The following is an 18,013-nucleotide window of genomic DNA, read 5'->3' as shown; positions in this document are numbered from 1 at the left end:
CAGTAGGGCTTGGTGTCAGTCAGAGCAAGATGCTCTTTCATTCAGGAACTTGGAGAGGGCTCTTCCTTCCTTTAGCCTTTCTTGGATGAAATGAAGGACCATCCTGTGGCCTTTGTACAGCACTTGAATCATGCCTGAGCAACTTAGGTAAGGTGTTCTTTTTTTTTTTCCCCATCTTTTGTCTATCAAGTTCCTAGATGTTACAGATGGAGTGATGCTCTTCATTTGTAACAGAGAAGTAGCAGTATGATTGTTTATATAAACCAGTGATTTAACACCGTTTGATCGTTTGTGTTTTGTGTCTATAGACTGGGGAATGAGAGGCTGGAGAGCAGCACTGCAGAAAGGGACCTGGGGGTCCTGGTCGATGGCAAGTTGAATATGAGTCAGCAGTGCCCTGGCAGCCAGGAGGGCCAATTGTGTCCTGGGGGACATCAGGCAAAGTATCACCAGCTAGTCGAGGGAGGGGATTGTCCTGCTCTGCTCTGCACTGAGGCGGCCTCACCTTGAGTATTGTGGCAGTTTTGGCTGCGGCAATATAAAAAAGACACTAAGCTCTTAGAGAGCATCCAAAGGAGGGCAGTGGAGATGCTGAAGGGCCTTGAGGGGAAGCCATATGAGAAGCAGCTGTTCAGCCTGGAGGAGACCTCATTGTGGTCTTCAGTATCCTCATGAGGGGAAGCAGTGGGGCAGGTACCGATCTCTTCACTCTCATGACCAGTGACAGGAATCTTGCAGTAGAGCAGCAGATTAATAATTTTCTTTAAACAGATGATGTAGGAAGTAAAAGATATCAACATCATGAGAATAGCAAGTTTATTTAGTAAGGCCTTTAAAAACAGAAGTTAGTGAAAATAAGGTCACAGTGCTTGAATTAATGGTGCCGAGTTATCAGGAGATGGGACTATACTTCTTTTCCAGCTTCAGTGAGTCTTAGGAGAAAGAGGGAAAAGGGCTTGGACCCTCAAAGCTTACAAATTATGGTCTCTCTGCATCAGATACATGCTGTAACATTAGCTGATGAAGCAGAAAAAGCTGAGGAAGTACCATAATTCACATTCAGACAGAAATTACAAAAATTCTCAAAAACTTCAGGTTCTTTAGGCCTTTAGATGGCCTAAATTTAAATAACTTGTTTTAAGAAGTGAGATTTTTTTTCATGAGCTGTTTTATAAAAGGAATAAACACTTTATTAAAAGTTTATTGAAATGGTAATTGCTAATAAAATTTGAATTACCAAAACCTCTAGAAGCACTATAAATACAGGAGCACTTTCATTGTATTTTGCACAACTATTCCTACCACTGTGGTAAAATAATTCCTTGAAAAGCTGATAACCAATCTGACTCTAGCAGTAGCACTTAAGTATTTAGAAGGCACTTCTGCTGCGCAGGCACCTGAGTTACCCATCACATTCTGCAGTCGACAGTATCTTTGCACAGCAGCTTCTGGTTTAAGGGAGACTTTAGTTAAAAAAGCACATCACAAGCAAAAATGTTTGAGGATTTTACTTCCTCCCGCTCTCCTCCCACTTTTTAAAGTATAGGTTTGTGAATAATGAAAGTTACTGATTAAAAATGTGACCAAGAGATTCATGAAGCATCATTCAGACAGCAAGACATCTGTCATGTCAGCCACGTCACACAGCTTACATAGGTAGGGTCCAAAATAATTCGACAGACGACGGCAAGACTCTGACAGGACCATCAGAATTGACCGGAACATGACTGCAGTGTGCAACTCCTTGGTTACTTCCTGAGTACAGTACATCACTGCCACACCAAGCACTACATGCAGCAGTAACTGGAGTGTGCCAGGTTCTCCTCAGATGCTCGAAAGCATCAGTCGATGATATTCTCATGGCTTACCAAACCCACCCCCTCTCCCTCCTCACTGTGCTCAGCTCAGTGCTGTGAACCAGGTGTAACCATCTCCTGCACACACAGCCCCACATAGCACAGCAGGGACAGACACTGCTGGTATGGGCACGCTCTCCTTTGCTTCAGGAATAACATTTATATTGGGAATGAGGTGCTGTAGTTTATGTACAGCACTGGCACAGTTAGCTAAGAAATGCAGAGGTGTCAGCCGTGCTGCGGACATGGGGTCCATCCACAGGGGATCCACCTGCACTGGGATCCAACCACACGGAAAGATGGGGCAAGATAGGGCAAGACTATTTACGAGAGCATGTAGTGACAGGACAAGGGAGAACGGGTTCAAAATGAAAGAGTAGGTTTAGATTAAATATTGGGAAAAAAATTTTTACTGTGAGCAGGTTGCCCAGGGAAGCTGCGGATGTCCCATCCCTAGAGGTGTTCAAGGCCAGATTGGATAGGGTTCTGAGCAATCTGGTCTAGTTGAAAGTGTCTCTGCCCACAGCAGTGCAGTTGGAACTAGATGATCTTCAAGGTTCCCTCCCAGCCCAAACCATTACATGAGTCTATGAGTAAATGTGACAATACTTTAACAAGATTTGATGGCAAGGTATACTTAATTGTATACTGCATAGAGGACAGGGTCAGACAAAACTGTCAAGAGACCCTCTGCTGAGTCATGAGGTTCAGAAAGGACCCCCTTGCTTTTTAAACTCCTTTCTTGAGGGCAGTTTAGGTGTGGCTGGATCCAGACTTCGTCCCTGACTTGGCCAGTGGGTATCTAAAGGATTTTATTTGCACAGTCAATTCTGTATCTCAGCTAAGGTTTCAAAGTTTAGCATGCTATTAAGCACTTAGTGAGAATCTATTACAGCAAGGAATATCTCATCATCAAGTAGTTAACCCTAAGAGGCATCCCTACTCAAGTGGAGATCCTGGTGTACAGCCTACTGCCATGTAGGAGAGTGTGACAGGCTTTGGGCTGTTCACTATTTATAGAGTAAGATGTTTGACTTACAGTCATATTTGAATACAAGCTGTGTTTTGGGTTGGCTCATGCTCAACTAGCCCTTAGCTGTTGAGCAAGACTCACGGCCCTGACCTGTTGTTCATACCTGTCTTCTCTGAGTCCAACCAACTTAAGCCAGATACAGCCATCACAACCACCGCTGGTGGCTATTGGTCAAGCAGACAAAGTGTGAGGGGAGAGCACACTGTCACATCAGGCATTAAACGGAAGAAGATGAAAAAGACCCTTCAGTCTGACCACAGTGTCAGCACTGCCCTATTCAGTGATTGCCTTTGGTCCTTTGCTGTGAGATCTGCAGAACCCTGTGTGCACTTGCTGCTTAGTGTATGATGCACTATCTGGCAGCTGCTCCACTTTCTAATTAGGATTTATTTATGATGAAGGGAACTCTGACCTGTATGTACATTAGATATTCCGCAATTAATGATCCTCAGCTGCACAGCTTGTTGCAGGCTATTGGGTTATCTCTACTAAAAACTCTTTATATTGTGGCCTCCCTGTTGCCAGTTCACAGCTACTTCCCTCTCCTGTCTGTCTGTTGCTCATATTAAGGTTTGAAATATATTTTGTCGTGTTGTAAAAAATTAATAAGGCCTCGTTACAACCAATTTTGTTCACTCACTGACACATAAGTAGTATGTGCCAGTTTTCAAGCCATTAGTTAATGGTTTTGGTAAGATAAGTTGCACTGTAGATGGCAAACCTATTGCTCAGTTGTTGCTTTCTGAAGTGTGGGCCAACCTTTAATAAGGCTCAGGTCACCTTTTTGGAACTGTGCCCATCTACCTGGTCTCATTGACTTAAGCCCAAAAGCAGCATTGAATTGGAATGTTGTCTCAATCAGTATGTGCCCGGTCTGCAATGCAATATGTCCACAGTCAGGCCTGCTGCAGTAGAACTCAAAGCATTCAGTGTGTGTTGTTTCACTGCTTAAGTTTACCAGAAGTACCTGATATCTGTTATGAACACAGGATAGTTTTAGGAACATTTCATCTGCATGGAAGATGGAAAGGAAATGGAAGCTGCACAGTTGTCCAGGATAATTCCTCTTTTTGTTTATTTTCTTTAATCTCCACATTACAGAATTGTGTTGTTTCTCAGGTATTCAGGTAGCATTCATTATCCAAGTGACAACTCCTCTTTGGAAGGTACACAGTCTCTATTAATTCTTTGATAAATCCAATAGCTTGGCTGTGTAGACAGTGATTAACAGCAGCCATTCCCATTCAAAATTAAACCCATAGTTGTTTCAAAGTAATCTTATTTTGCATGCATCATTTTTTCAATTTGGTGTATTTCCCAGGTTTGTATTCAACCCTGCTACCTGGCTTAGGCAGTTATGGAAACCCTTCTTATTTTAAATAGAGAATTTTCTTTCTAGACCTTGAGTCTAGAAAGAAAAATAAATTAAAAATGCAGTTGCACTTCAGAGAGGGAAATTAATCCTCAGGAAACAAAAATTTCTTCTTTGATGTTGTGGAAGGAAAATTTCAGATAGGTTTTTAAAAATATGTTTCTTCTCTCTGTAATTGTGTGTAGAAATTCAGAAAGCTAAATCGAGGAAGAAGCTGCTTTTGCATTTTGGGTTTGCTTTTGTGAAAACACAAAAATATTTTCCATTTTGTTTTGAATATAATTTAGATCTAAATAAAATTCACATGTCCAGCCAGAGATATAAGACAGTTCTGTTGTAAAGGACTTGTATAAAAAGTAGCTTGCATAATTGCTTAGTTGTAATAATGGTAACAGTCTCTTGGGGTTTTTTTCTGTCAGAAAAGATAATAAGCTCTCTGTTGTCTTTGTTTTTTCACTTTAGGTGACATGTAGCATCAGGAGTTTAAAATATATGTGTTTTACTGAGGATATAGACCTAAATTGCTTAAATCAGGGACCACTAGTACTGATTACATTTACTCAGACTCTTTGGAAGTCTGTAATACATGTTCTCCTGACATAGGCTTGTAGCAAATTAATGCTTGGGACCCATTTAAATACCCGAACAGGTAAGATGAAAATGCGTAAGAGAAAGACCTTAGTTGCCTGACTTCAGGTGCTCAGAAAGTAGAGTCTAGAAGGCAGCCACATGCCTTTCTTTGTGGCTCTACGCAGTGTGCTTGTCTCCTTGTAACCTTTTGTGCATGTAACCTCCATCTATGGCCTGCAGCGGATCAGTTACCACCGTGCTGGTCCTGGTGAGTAGGGTTTGAGATGCACCTTGTTACATGTCTACTTGCTGAAAGACTGACTTGTTCTTGTGGGGAATTAAGGTAGAAAATTAATCCCTAAATGAGTTCACTTTTATCCCTACTGCTTACACCCTTCCTTCTTGTCTCACTACCCCTACTAATGCCACTCTACAGAGGATTTATCACAAGGTGCCTTAGGAACAAGGAGCATGTCTGAAATCAGAGTCATATGTGTCATTAATCCAAGGGATTTCTTCTCATTTCTCTGCCCATTTGGATAGCGGGGAGGCACTTCCTACGGTCAGGCAAGGAGAGCCCCTGTGGACTGATGGTGGAGATCTAAGCTGTTCGTAGACTGCCTTGTTGCTGTAAGACGAGTAGTACAATGGTATTTGAGTTTCCTGGCACCATATGTTCTTTGCCTTTTAAAATCATATGCTGCTGTCTAGGAACACCAGAGGACTACTCCTTTTGATGCTAAATCCAAGGACCAGAGGAACACTAGATAGACATAGAAAAATGTTCCTTGTGGCCATTCATCATTTTCTCTAAAAGAAAATTATGTCAGAATCCAGTGTTGTGAGTGGTGTGTGCTTACGCATATTGAGGCTGGATAAGAGACCAAAGCAGCAAAGTTGGGTTTTTTGGTGTTTTGTTTTTTCTTTTTTTTTTCCCTTCTAGAAGTGTGAAAGAAATGATTGTTTCTCCTTTTCTCGTATCTGGGGAAATATTTGCTGTGACAATGTCATGTAAGTGATGTAGACAAATGAGAACTTCCTAACTGTCAGAATGAAAAACTGGGAGCTGATTGTGTTAAATACATTGGCTAATTAGTCTATGAAAGAAGCTAAGAGTTTAGCAGGAGTCAAAGTGCTACATCATTTATTTAAATAAATTGATTTGCAGTAAATACCAACTAAATAAAGTTTTAGAAGGTACATAAAACTGCAGAATTCAAATGTATATTGCAAGGAGGAGAATTTTCTGTGGGGATATTCCACATTTGCCTGGAAAGAGTCCCTGGCTGCTACTTCTGAACCAATGATGCTGTTGCAGCTGAAGATACAACATCAGTCCAGGTGAATGGTGGATCTGACTCCCTTTGGCTTTTCTACAATCCATTCTGGATTTTGCATGTTGCTTTCTGAGAAGCATAATACAAAAATGTACCCTTTATTGGGCAGGGGGAGAGGAAGAATTCTGTAATCCCATCAGTGAGGGATATCTGTTTTAAGCCCATCTGGACTGGTGAGTCAAGTCCCTTGGGCAAGAAGCAGAATGCCAGCCACAAAGGACCAGAGCTAAGGAGGGCTTGCCAAGTACTGACTTTGAAGTTTAGGAGCTACATTTGGAAATTATAAATAGCTGGAGATGTTCTCCCTGCAACCTCCAGGATGCCTTGGTGACTGCCCTCCTCAGAGGGAAGCAGGCTGCCCTCCAGTCACAGCTCCAAGCCTCTATCATAGTCCTTCAATGGCGAGTATCTTGTAGCTGGTCATACCTTTTTCAGACCTGCGTTCTTGTGAACTGTGATGGCTGTCTGCCAGTCCTTATCTATGTGATGCGAATATTTTTGATGTCCTGTGATTTCAAAATTGAGTGCTAACCAATTGCTTTTCATGGGCTCCCAAGGTGTGAGTTTTAAATAGAGAAGAGGATATTTTAACAAAATGTGGCACTGGACCTCTTGCCAAAGGGCATATATGAAGACTATATTTATAGTATGCTTTCCTTCCACACTTGGTTTGTATTGTTTATATTTGATGTGTTGTGGTTGATTTGTAATAATATATTGAAACTTATTCCCTTTAAATAAACTTTTCACTATGCAACCAAGAACTTTGTCTTCTGTTTAAAGCAAGTGAATATCTTGATTTGAAAAACTGAGCTACGGACTTTCCAATAAAACAAGAATACAATTAAACTTAGTTTTATGAACAAAGAAGAGGCAAATACTCAAAATGTACTTTGCAGTATATGGGGCATTCTGGTTGCAAATGGATAGGAAAATGCTCTGTTGTCAGCTGGTGATGATGGCTCCAGCCAGGAAATTTTTTGTCCTGTTAAAATGACTTGCTGGGATATTTTTCGTGTAAATCTTCAAATTCTTTGCAATGCTTGCGATTGTACTGAATGCTTGAAGAATTGGAGAGGAAAAGCAAGTAGCCAAGCTCATGGGCACAGATAGAGTTTGAATATTTTACTCTCTAGTGCTTCATGCTGGTACTTGTCATATCCATTTGCAGAGATCCCCTATAAGTAGCTCTTCTCTTACTTCAACTTTCAATCTGAAGAGCTAAAAACATCTCTTCAGTTACCAGATACACATTGAGTTGTCTAGACAAAAGTGTTTGCCCTTCATAGCTCCTCACAGCTGCTTTGCTCATCAACTTTATCATACTAGAAAGATTATATTTACATGTACTGAAGGAAGCATTTGCTGGTCAAAATGAGGAATGATGCCTGCAGCCAGACTAATCCTTTCTCACCTATCTCATGAAGTTTGGCAGGACAAGTGCTTCAGGAGTTCAGTTGTCTCAGTTCTAGTCCAACGTTTCTGTGGAGCACTTTTATAAAATAATTGATGGGCAAGAGCAATCATAAAGTGAGTTGATCAAAGGGATAGATGGTTCTGTGAAGTTAAAGATGTTTCATTGTGTTTTAAGATCACCAAAGAGAAACACTGCTACAGCTACTTGATCCCCTTGCACTTATTATGCATCCCTATCCTTGTGCTTGGCTCAGGCATATCGGCAAGAGGAAAAGTAAGGAAAACAGCGGGGATGCAGGGAAGTGATACATTAGTTCTTTTTGCTCCACACTGCGTAATTTTTGTGGTTGGGCTGCAGCAGAAATGCTCTGATAATGAGCTGCTCAGCAAAGGCCTTGCAGCAGGCTTTGTTGGTCTTGCCAGGGAGGCAACTCTTCCCTGATTCAGCTGCAGAGGGAGAATATTGTTCTTTTGCTGCTGAAGTCTTGTCATTGCCTTTAGTGGTGTTTGATTATCAACAGCAGTTTTCAGCTTAGCAGAGCTACCCATTGCTAGACAGGTGGTATCAGACACACAATGGAGTCTGTAGTAATACATACACACACATGTAATTATTGTTTAAGGTTTCATTGATAGGAACCCTGACTGCCAAGTGAAAGAAGCAAGGTTCACATCTGCTCCTTTTTTGTGAAGGCTACAAGAAATGCGTACAGATACCATCATTTAGGAATCAGCAAGCAAATTATCCCTCTCTGGAAACGGACATATGGCTTGGGCTCTAGAAATTTTGAATGTTTGGAGCACAAGCCCTATGAAGAACAGCTAAGGGAGCTGTGGTTGTTCAGCGTGCAGAAGAGGAGGTTTAGGGAAGACTTTATCGCTCTCTACAACTACCTGAAAACAGATAGATTGTAGCCAGGTGGGGGTAGCCTCTTCTCCCAAGCAACCAACGACAGGAAGAGAGGACATAATGTTAAGCTGCACCAGGGGAGGTTCAGATTGGACATTAGGAGGAATTTCTTCGCAGGCAAGGTGACTAGATATTGGAGCGGGCTGCCCAGGGAGGTGGTCGAGTCCCTGGAGGTGTTTTAAGGGAAGACTGGACCTGGTGCTTAGTGCCATGGTCCAGTTGACAGGGTGGTGTTCGGTCATAGGTTGGACTCGATAATCTCAGAGATCTTTTCCAACCTAATTGATTCTGTATATTTGATACAAAGGCAGAGGTGAGCCCGGCTTCGGAGCGCCAGAAGCCAGTCCTGCTCCCCCGACCGCCTCCTAGCTTGCCAAGGCTGCCACCGGCACCGCCGTGAGCGGGGCCGGCCTTGGCCTTGCTCTCGCCCCGGCGCTCGGGCGCTCCCAACACCCGCCGAGACGGCGCGGGCAGGGCGGGCCCGCCGGACCCCTCTGCAGCTGTGGGGCTGGGATGGCCGGGGCCACCCCCGCTGCCCCGCTCCGCCTTAAGGCGGGCCTGGCAGCCCCCGCCCTGCCCGCCGCGATGCTGCCCGCCCGCCGCCGGGGCCGGCTGGGGCTCGCGGACCGCGCCCTGCGGGGCGGCCTCGCCTTCTACGTAGTGTGGGGTCTGCGGGAGCCGCCGCGGCGCCTCGGGAGGTGCGGCCCGGCCCGGCCCGGCCCGGCCCGGGGGCTGCAAGCAGCGATGGGGCCGACGCGGCCCGGTTTCTGCCAGGGTGGGCTCCCCCGAGACCGGGGACACCTGCACGCCTGGCCTTGGCCCTGGTGCCTGGAGCTGCCCCTGCCCACACGGTTGCGCTGCCCCAGGTCGTGGCGGCGCTCGCTTCCCAGTCTACCCGTTGTTTTTATCATGGTGTCATCTTCAAATGACACAGGCCCTCTCCTTTTGCCGTTTCCGAGCACAAGAGTGTTTTTAGGCCTGTTAATGCCTTTTTTTTTTCTTTAACTTCCATTTTACTCCTTGATGATTATATCTGTTGTTTTTCTTCCCTCGCAGTCAGTCCAGCAAGATGGGTTTCCAGGCTTGGCTGCCCCTGCCGTTGCCAAAGCAGCTGGTGGTGTTCAGCCTGGGAGACTGGAGCTGTTACTCTCCAGACACGAGCATTGCAGTGGACTTGCTGGTGTCCCCAGGCATTGCACCACAGCACATTGGCATGCTGGAGCCCACACGCAGGTTATGGCAGGAGCTGCTGGGATGTCAAGAAGGGCACACTGGAAAAGTTTCTGATCTCTGGTGCTACCTGCTTCTGCTGGTGTAGTCCCAAAGCTGCCGGCTGGTCCTCCACCATAGTGTTTCTCTCTAGTGATGCTTTCAGGGTTGGATCTTTTTGGGCTTTGGGCTTTTACTATCTAGTGTAGGAGGAGGATTTTTGCCCTGGTTAGTGTCAGCTGTGGGCTGAAAACCTGTGGTGGTCCCTTGTGCAGGTCTCTGGTGTGGGAAGATGACTGGAGAATGGATATTTTCATGGCCTCATTGAAAGAGATGGACAAAGGCAATCCTGTGAGGCTTGTCCTGACTGTCAATGGACAGGTAAAACGACATTCTCCTCTCCTCCTGCCTGGGATCCCATTTGTTACCACTTCTGAGCCACAGAATTTCCTGTCCTATGCTCTCCTTTTCCTTCTCTTTGCTACTCCAAGTTAGAGCTGACAAATGTGGATCTGAGTGCAAGCCCTCTATGATGCTGCAGGCCCACCCTCTCTAAACACAGCTTTTCCAGAACACCTACGCTGCAGGAGACTGGCAGCAGAGAGCAGTTCACTTCCAGTTCCACTCTCTCCTGAGTCTTTGGTACTTACACAGTTGTTTTACCTTGTACTGAAGCCCTTGGATTTAGCATACTGCAGTCCCTGGCTTTCCTTTTCCTTGTTTATTCTATTGGCATGGGAGATGAAATGTGGGCTATACCATTGCAGGGGATCAGTGCCTTGCAAGACATCTTTTTGCCCACCCTTTGCGGTTGGAGGCTGGCACAGTTGCTATGTCCTTTTATTTTCTCACTTTTTCTGCCACAGCTGCTCCGAGGTGTCTCCAGCAGTACACCTGTCCACCCCTTCCTTGTCCCAGAGACTACCCAGTCACCAGTGCTTCCAGCAGATGACAGACCTGTTGGCCAGGACCTGCAGGATCCAATTGCGGTATGTGTATCCTGGCACCTTCCTCTTACTATTTCACCTTCTCCTTAGTAACTTCCCCCTCACCAGTGGCCATTCACTTGATGTCTAGCAGAAACATTTGTTGCCACTCTTTTGATTAGACCTGGCTAAGCAAGTTTTGGAGCCAAAGATTCAATTGTGCTAGAGAAAGAGGTATTCTTCATTGAAATTACTTTGGGAAGGTTGAATTTAATTGTGCTTGGTGGGATGATTGATCAGCCTGTTTACTATTGGCACAGAGGGCCTTTTTGCCTTTCCAGTTGCCTGGTTCAGCTGTGCCCAGCAGCTTAAAAGTGGACCATAGCACACAGCAGCAGGTAGCTGCATTGCTCAGCATCTGTTTGGCAGCTAATACTGGCATGCTGGCCCTTAGGACTCAATGGGAGGATGAGCCTGAAAACAAGTGAAACTCATCTATGGCCCAGTAACAGACAATTCACAGTAGCCTCAGGTCTTCAGAGCTGATTTCACTGGGACTCTTGTCACAGGTTAAGAGCCAGAGCTCAGAGGTAGCTGCTAGAGGATCCAGGCCTGGGAGGAAGGATGTCCATGTGCCACTGAGGGCCTTGGTAGTACCCTATGCCCTGAAGCCATCATCTGGCAAGGTGGAATCCAGTGAGACTTGGAGGAAGAGTCCTGTCCAAGGACCACCAAGAGTCCATTCCAAGAGGCCCAGGAAAGTTTTATTTGAACCCACAGCATCTGAGAGAGATCTTGATGAAGAAGGTAACTCTGGTAGCTTCCAGCTTTATTTTACAGGTCTTGTCTGAATGATCTGTCAATGCTGCTGGGCTGCAACTTCCCCCTCCACTTCTCTTTATACCTCCAAGGCATGAGGGGCTTGTCTGTGTTGGCTTGCAAATGCTGAGAATGCTCTTTATTCCTGGATCAACTGCTTGATGAATTTTTACCTATCGGGAAAAGGCCAGAAATAAAACATGGGATATTCCTAGTGTCAACACTTTGTACTGTGACACAATATGCCTATCTCTTCATACATGTAAAAAGGCTTCTGGAGTGTGAATTCCAAGTCAGCTCCAGGGTGTGACCAAGTTTACATGTTTGACAATAGCTCAGTGGTACCCATGTGAAATGACTTACTGTGACTTGGCTTGCTTCTCACAAAGGCAAAAATAGCTCCATCCTTCCACTGCAGGCAGTGTGAGAAAGGGGAAATGAGCTTCCATCAGAGGGGTAAAATGCAATGGTGACAGCGTGATGGCAGTTGAAAGAAGTGTGCCCTACTCTTACCTGTTTTGGGGATTTCTTCTGATGAGACTTTCTTCATGATTCTTGATTTTGCACGTTGTTTGTTGCAGTGAGGTAGTTTTGTGCTGGGGATTGGAGAAAGGAAAGTCAAAGGGCTCTGAAACTGAAGATGAGCACTTTTCATAGTATGTCTGCTGGCTGCTTTCTTTATGAGGCTATCTCTGTGTTCCCTCTGCAGATCTGGCTGTGAAGGAGTTGCAAGGTGAGGATTTGGTTCCTACTGAAGTTTGTCTCTTCAGTCACTTGGTGATGCTAGTCCTTCCCTTTAACATCAAAAGCCTCTCATGCTTTGTCCTGTATCTCCCCAGTGATAAAGGGCAACAAGTATGTTGTGTGTATACTGTTCCTCTCCATGCAGCTGCCATCAGTATAGGTGCTTCCAGTACTATCAGGCTCTCCAGTATGCTTCTGTAGCCCCTCTGAATCTCAGGAACACCTCTGGGTGCATAGCCTTTTGAGGAAAAGGGTAAGATGTGGAATAGACTTTGATTAAAAGGTGCTATTTTAGCTTGCTCAGCCAACTGCAGGAGCCTGGGAGAGCAAAGGAGGAGGAACAGAGCAGCACGAGGAATATCTCTGGAAGCATCTCCAAGATTCTGTGTGTTCTATCTTAGGCACTAATAAACTGTCTGTGAATAGCCCTCCATTACAAGGAGTAACACAAGGGATAGCACAACTGGGATATCACCTCTGGGGATGAGTAATCAATGGACATCCAAGCCTGTCTGAAGTAGAAGCCTTGTATGCATCCTACATCCAGCCACTCTTTGTTCACAATGTCGCTCCTAGTACAGCAATTATTCCCCTGAGCCAACTGAAAAGGTTCCTCAGGGAGCTATGTCTTTTGCCACTGCAGAGGGAAGGGACTGGGGCCCTTGCCTTCCTACTTCCTTCTAAGCATTTAGCTGTCTTGTTCTCCCCAGCAGGGAAGGCAGCTGATGGTGTCTTATGTCACTCTGCTCACAGCCCTGTGCTCTCCTCTCCTCAGGCAGTCCCAGCCCTCGGTGGTGCCATGCCATGTGCCTCAGTGACCTGGGGACAGCTGTTCTGATTGGTGGAGAAGGTGTCGATCAGCAGTCCTGCAAGGATGTGCTCTGGAAGCTGGAAATTGGTGGGGACTTAAGGGCTATCAAAGGCAATGGGGGCAGTGGGGCTCAAAGACAACTCATGAAAATGGGAGGGGGCACTTGGGGGTCTGTGCATATGGAGGGGACATCAAAAGTGTCACATCTTCTAGTGTGGTCACCAGGGTGAGCTGACAGCATAGAGTGCTATGTGAGGCTCTGGGGGTGTATGTGAGAGACCTCTAGAGCTAAGGTATGAGTTCTAGAAAGAGTTGGGGGAATTGCAAGGGGTAAAAGCAGTTTCCAGTCTGTGTGTGGTGACTTGTGAAGTGTGAGATCCAAATCCAGAGCGTTGTTTTTCTGCACCGAACTGGGTCCTCTCTTTCGCCTTGCTATTTCCCTTCATTCCTTATACAAAAACAATTCTGTATGAGTTCCCTCTAGCCCTGAATCAAAGGAGAGGAGGAGACAGAGGGAGAAAGGTTTTGAGTATGGATTTTATGGCATATTCTTTAAATCTAGATAAATCAAGAGCATCCCTGAACTCCCACACCATCTCTCTGATGTTGCTCCCCCAGAGAGTGATTTGTGGGAGCAACTTCCAGTGGGTTTCCAGCTACAAAACACCATGTCATCATGCTTGCATGGTCACACAGCTACCTATGACCCTGACACCAAGCGCATCTACATCTTTGGGGGCATAAGGGAGGACAAAGACTACAGCAGCATCTACATTCTGGACACAGTCACCTGGAAATGGCTCCTCGTGGCTGTGAGTATTGCATCTCTTCCCAGACAAAAGCTCAGGAAGGGTTGCAGGTTCTGCCTGAATGTGGCAATTGATGTGACTGTGTCCTTATTGCAGTAGCCTTGGTTCACTGTTGTTGCAGGTTATCTGAGATAGTTGGGTTTGGCAGATAAAAGAAGCTGTGTTGAAAAGCTGCAAACTTGACAGAAATCAGGAACTGTGCCTACAATGAGTGAAGCAAGGTGAAAAAATGGTTGCTGCAGGGAGCTGTGTCTTGCCAGGCTCACGGGTGGGAGGTACTGTACAAGCAGTAGAGGGAAATGGCCTCTCATTTTACATGGTGCCATTGAGAGCAGCAGCAGATGCTGAGCTGAAGAGCTAGTCTTCTCAAATGAGGGACTGCTCTGAGCACAGCAGAACTCTGAGAAGAGCGCCCTGTCAGCAAGGGACCATCTGTTCTTTTCTGGGCTAAGGTACAAGATGGCTTTTACAGAGTAAGCCTGGATGAGATCTTTCTGTTCCGTGTCATCTTCTGGGGAAGCTGCTGTGGGAGATTGACTTCCTTCTCTTATCAAGTATTCTGGTGGTGCAGAGTATGCAAAGAATGTCCTGTCTGCCTGTGCAGCAAAGGTCTGGCTGGGGAGCCAACTAAGTGGAATTTGAGACTTGAAAAACTCACTGCATGATGTGGGCCCCTTTCCTATAGGTCATGCAGCAAATAATATGCTTCTTGTAATAAGTATATGTTGAACTTTTTCCAGGCCAAAGGGAAGATACCGGTGCTCACTTACCACAGTGCAACTATCTACCAAAAGGAGCTCTTTGTTTTTGGAGGAACTTTCCCCAAAAAGGCATCACTGGCAGTTGGACCCTGCAGCAACATGCTCTATGTCTTCAATCCAGAACATGAAATTTGGTATCAGCCCATCTCAGAAGGGGAGAAGCCTCTGCCTAGGCTTGGGTGAGAGTGCTCTAATTCTAGCCCTCCAAAATAGAGCAGGAAACCTCTGCTCGCCTTCCCTCCCCCATCAGTGTAATCCCCTAAATACTAGGTGATTGTTCTCCACCATTTACTCCTTAAAATAGGGCTATGTTTTGAGCAATGTGACTCTCAGTACCTTCTGTTATGAATCCTGATGGGATTCTGTCCTTGGGCTGCAGTGGCTGCGGGTAGAGGCAGGTGTAGACTGAAACTATGGCACCCCAGTAGAAGAAGCCAAGGCTAAAATGGAAGTTTTTAGGGAACTTGCTGAAGATGTTTTATTCACTTACTTGCTCTCTGCCCAGGCATTCAGCTACTCTACTGAAAAACAAGCTGCTGATTTTTGGGGGTCGGAGGACTTCTCTCTACCTCAGTGACATGCACGTTCTGGATCTGGGTAAGAAAGTCTTGGCTGCCTTGGGAAGGTCCATTCTAAGACAGGGACTTGGGGGAGTGAGGCAGGCTCAATGAGAAGGTAGCAATAACAGTATAAAAACTCCTAACTAGACAATGGAGTTGGAAGAACTATGGCATTAAAAAAAAGAAGGGGGAAAAAATACGAACAACCAAAAAAATCCCCCACCAAAACAAACCACCACCACCTTTGTGGGGTATGTATTGGCTGGTCTCTTCGCGAACGAAGAACTGGGGAAGGTCTTTCCACCTTCCAGCCTGCGCATTGGATTTTTTAGGTTAGACACAGTGTGCGCAGAACTGAGCCCACCCTTTAATCCTGAGGTTCGTCTGCCGGGGCCAAGCGAGCTTGGACGGTGGCAGTGAGGTCCTCAGGACGTAGATGGATTGCCTTACGGGCTAACGAGCTCCACCTGCCCGGGGAGGGGCCCCGACCGGGAATCGAACCCGGGTCTCTGCAGTGACAGTGCAGTGTCTTTTCCCCTAGACCACCGGGAGCTTTGTGGGGTAATAGAGGAGGGAATGGAGAAAAACAAGACTGTTTGTTTTTGTTTTGTTTTGTTTTTAAGAAGCTGGGTAATAGAGAAAGCAGGTTGCTGATGTGGCAAAGCATTGAACTTTTTATCTAGTTACAAGGCTGAGCTTTTTGGACATTTCACCTGCCTTTTCCCTGGCTGTCAGGTTTCATGGAGTACACACCAGTCCCTCTCCTTGCAGGACAGCCTTCTGCACGTTGGTAAGATCCTATTGCAGACCACGATCTATCTTCTTCCTCTGTCCTTTCCCCTTGAAGCCAAGTTTAAACAGTGCTGGTGATCAGACCCAGTTGCATATCTCTGTCCCACTAGCCAAAATACAGTGGCTCCTCTGCTGTGGAACCAGGAATTCCTGTCCTTGTTGGTGTCCCTATGGTGTTGGGGTGTAAAGACCCCTTAGTCTCCCTGGAAATCAGCCTTTCAGGCTAGGGTAACCTTTCTGCTGTGTACCAGTGCACTGTATTGTTTGGTCTCCTCAGTACTTGGAGAGGTACTGTGGCACAGAGATAGGAAGAACCTCCTGTACCAACTGTGCTGTTCCTAATGGGACATAGTTGCCCACTAAATCAGGACAATCACCTAAATCAGGACAAAGCCCAACTAGCTTGCTATCTCCCCCCCTAGAGCAAAACATAGGACTTCTGATAGGTCCTTCTGAGAGAATGAGGTGCTCTTCAGGCCTGATCGTGGCCTTATCTGCAGGGGCAAACATACAGCTCTTCTAGGATTATTCAGCAAGTCAGGGTAGAAGAGAAGCAGAATTTAACTTCCTTTCTGCAGCTTAAGCCCCCAACCTTCTGCTGAAGTCTTCCCATCTCTGCCCATTGCTCTGACTAAGGCTACTCCTGCAGGTTCTGCTGTAGTCACCTTTGCTTTGCTTTGGTTGCAGTTTTCATGCAGCTCTGGCTGTTTCAGACCAGAAGGTTCTGATCAGTGGAGGCTGCAATGCCATGGGAGCCCTGCACGATGCCTTTGTCTTCTGCCTAGGTGAGTGACTCTCCTGCCTTGATTCCATAGCTGAAGGTGACTGTGGGACTGCAGTCGTGTTTCTGAACACCTAGTCTGGTCCATTTGTTTCATCTCTTGCACTAGGAGTGGGTTTGTCAGTACTGATAGCCACTTTCTACTTCAGATACTCTTTCATGGAGCACAGTGATCCACCGTGACCTCTGCTCTGTGCCCCGAGCTGGCCACACATTGCTTAACCTGACTCCCGCCCACCTGATGGATGTGGACAAGGAGAACAAAGAGGAGCACAACCTGCATACGGTGTTGGTCTTTGGGGGCTCCAACTGTGCAGGAACCTTTTACAACAGCACAGTCAAGATCAAGCTGGACCTAGGATAATGCACAATACTCAGAATGAGCCTGAACAGCAAGGGCTCTTCACCAGCCTAAATACAGACATGGATGGCAATAAATGAATCCAAGCAATGTTGCGGTCCAATTATCTGTGTGTAGGTGGATGCTACCTTGGCACAAGAGATTAGGGGTTTGTAACATCTTTCTGAAGGCTGTGGGTATCTTAGGGTAGCTGATATACAGTATCAGACTGGCAGAAGTTCCATCCCCTATGGATGGCTTGGTACCTGGGCTCGGGTGCCAAAATATTCAGTGAGATCTGATCTAAGCCTGCACAGGAACCCAGACGCAAGGATCTGGGTTTCCCTTCTTGCCCTACAGGTTTTTGAGCTGGAGTTTATGGGGTGCTTTCAACTCTGAAGGTGACTCAGGTGTTAGGTTTCATTTGGAATGAGTGGAATGGGATTTACTCCTGCCACTTAGAAAGTCCTCCTAGTGAAAGTACAGGCATGATTCTGATTTTGGGGGAACCAGAGTGGGATTCCCTTAGGCAACAGTCTGCAGCTGAAAACTAGGAAAACACCTAGAACAGTGTTTGAGGGAAAAGGAACATAATTTTCAGTGTATGGGAGAGAGCTGGTTGTGCCTTGCTGACTATGGCACAATCACTTAGCTTTGCTCTAGACAGACCTTTATGATAAATTCTGTGCAACTGCTGCTACATAAGGAATAAGTACAAGTCCTCTGTCCCAGGTAGTAATTCTCTTATTTGCAAGGGGTGGCAGCATTGCTGACTTGGCTCTTTCAAGATCCATGGGACCCAACAAAAAGGTTAGGATTAAGCTATCTTCCATCAGAGACTAACACTGTTTATATCCATGGCACTGATGACTATGCCGTAGCTCTGAGGCAGCTCCAAAGACAAGCACAATGTATACACTGATTCCTTGATGCTCTTTCTGTAGATGGTAGTAAGAAGCAGCACCTA

General features: G+C 45.8%; 1 protein-coding gene across 1 annotated transcript; it reads left to right on the top strand.

Annotated features, from left to right (window-relative positions):
* Nucleotides 1-9,007: 9,007 nt before the first annotated feature.
* Nucleotides 9,008-17,361, top strand: LOC114057429. Its single transcript, XM_027883694.1, has 13 exons — nucleotides 9,008-9,192; nucleotides 9,551-9,727; nucleotides 9,979-10,084; nucleotides 10,570-10,692; nucleotides 11,199-11,436; nucleotides 12,134-12,181; nucleotides 12,968-13,090; nucleotides 13,622-13,815; nucleotides 14,553-14,752; nucleotides 15,079-15,170; nucleotides 15,869-15,923; nucleotides 16,613-16,710; nucleotides 16,856-17,361. Exons 1-13 carry the CDS (start codon nucleotides 9,008-9,010, stop codon nucleotides 17,068-17,070), a joined length of 1,854 nt encoding a protein of 617 aa, XP_027739495.1. The 3' UTR covers nucleotides 17,071-17,361.
* Nucleotides 17,362-18,013: the final 652 nt, after the last annotated feature.

Source organism: Empidonax traillii, unplaced genomic scaffold (genome assembly GCF_003031625.1).
Source record: "Empidonax traillii isolate 1590-97213 ecotype Southwest subspecies unplaced genomic scaffold, ASM303162v1 scaffold132:size1788729, whole genome shotgun sequence".
In the NCBI taxonomy this organism is placed as follows: Eukaryota; Metazoa; Chordata; class Aves; order Passeriformes; family Tyrannidae; genus Empidonax; species Empidonax traillii.
This window is presented reverse-complemented; position numbering and strand designations above follow the sequence as displayed.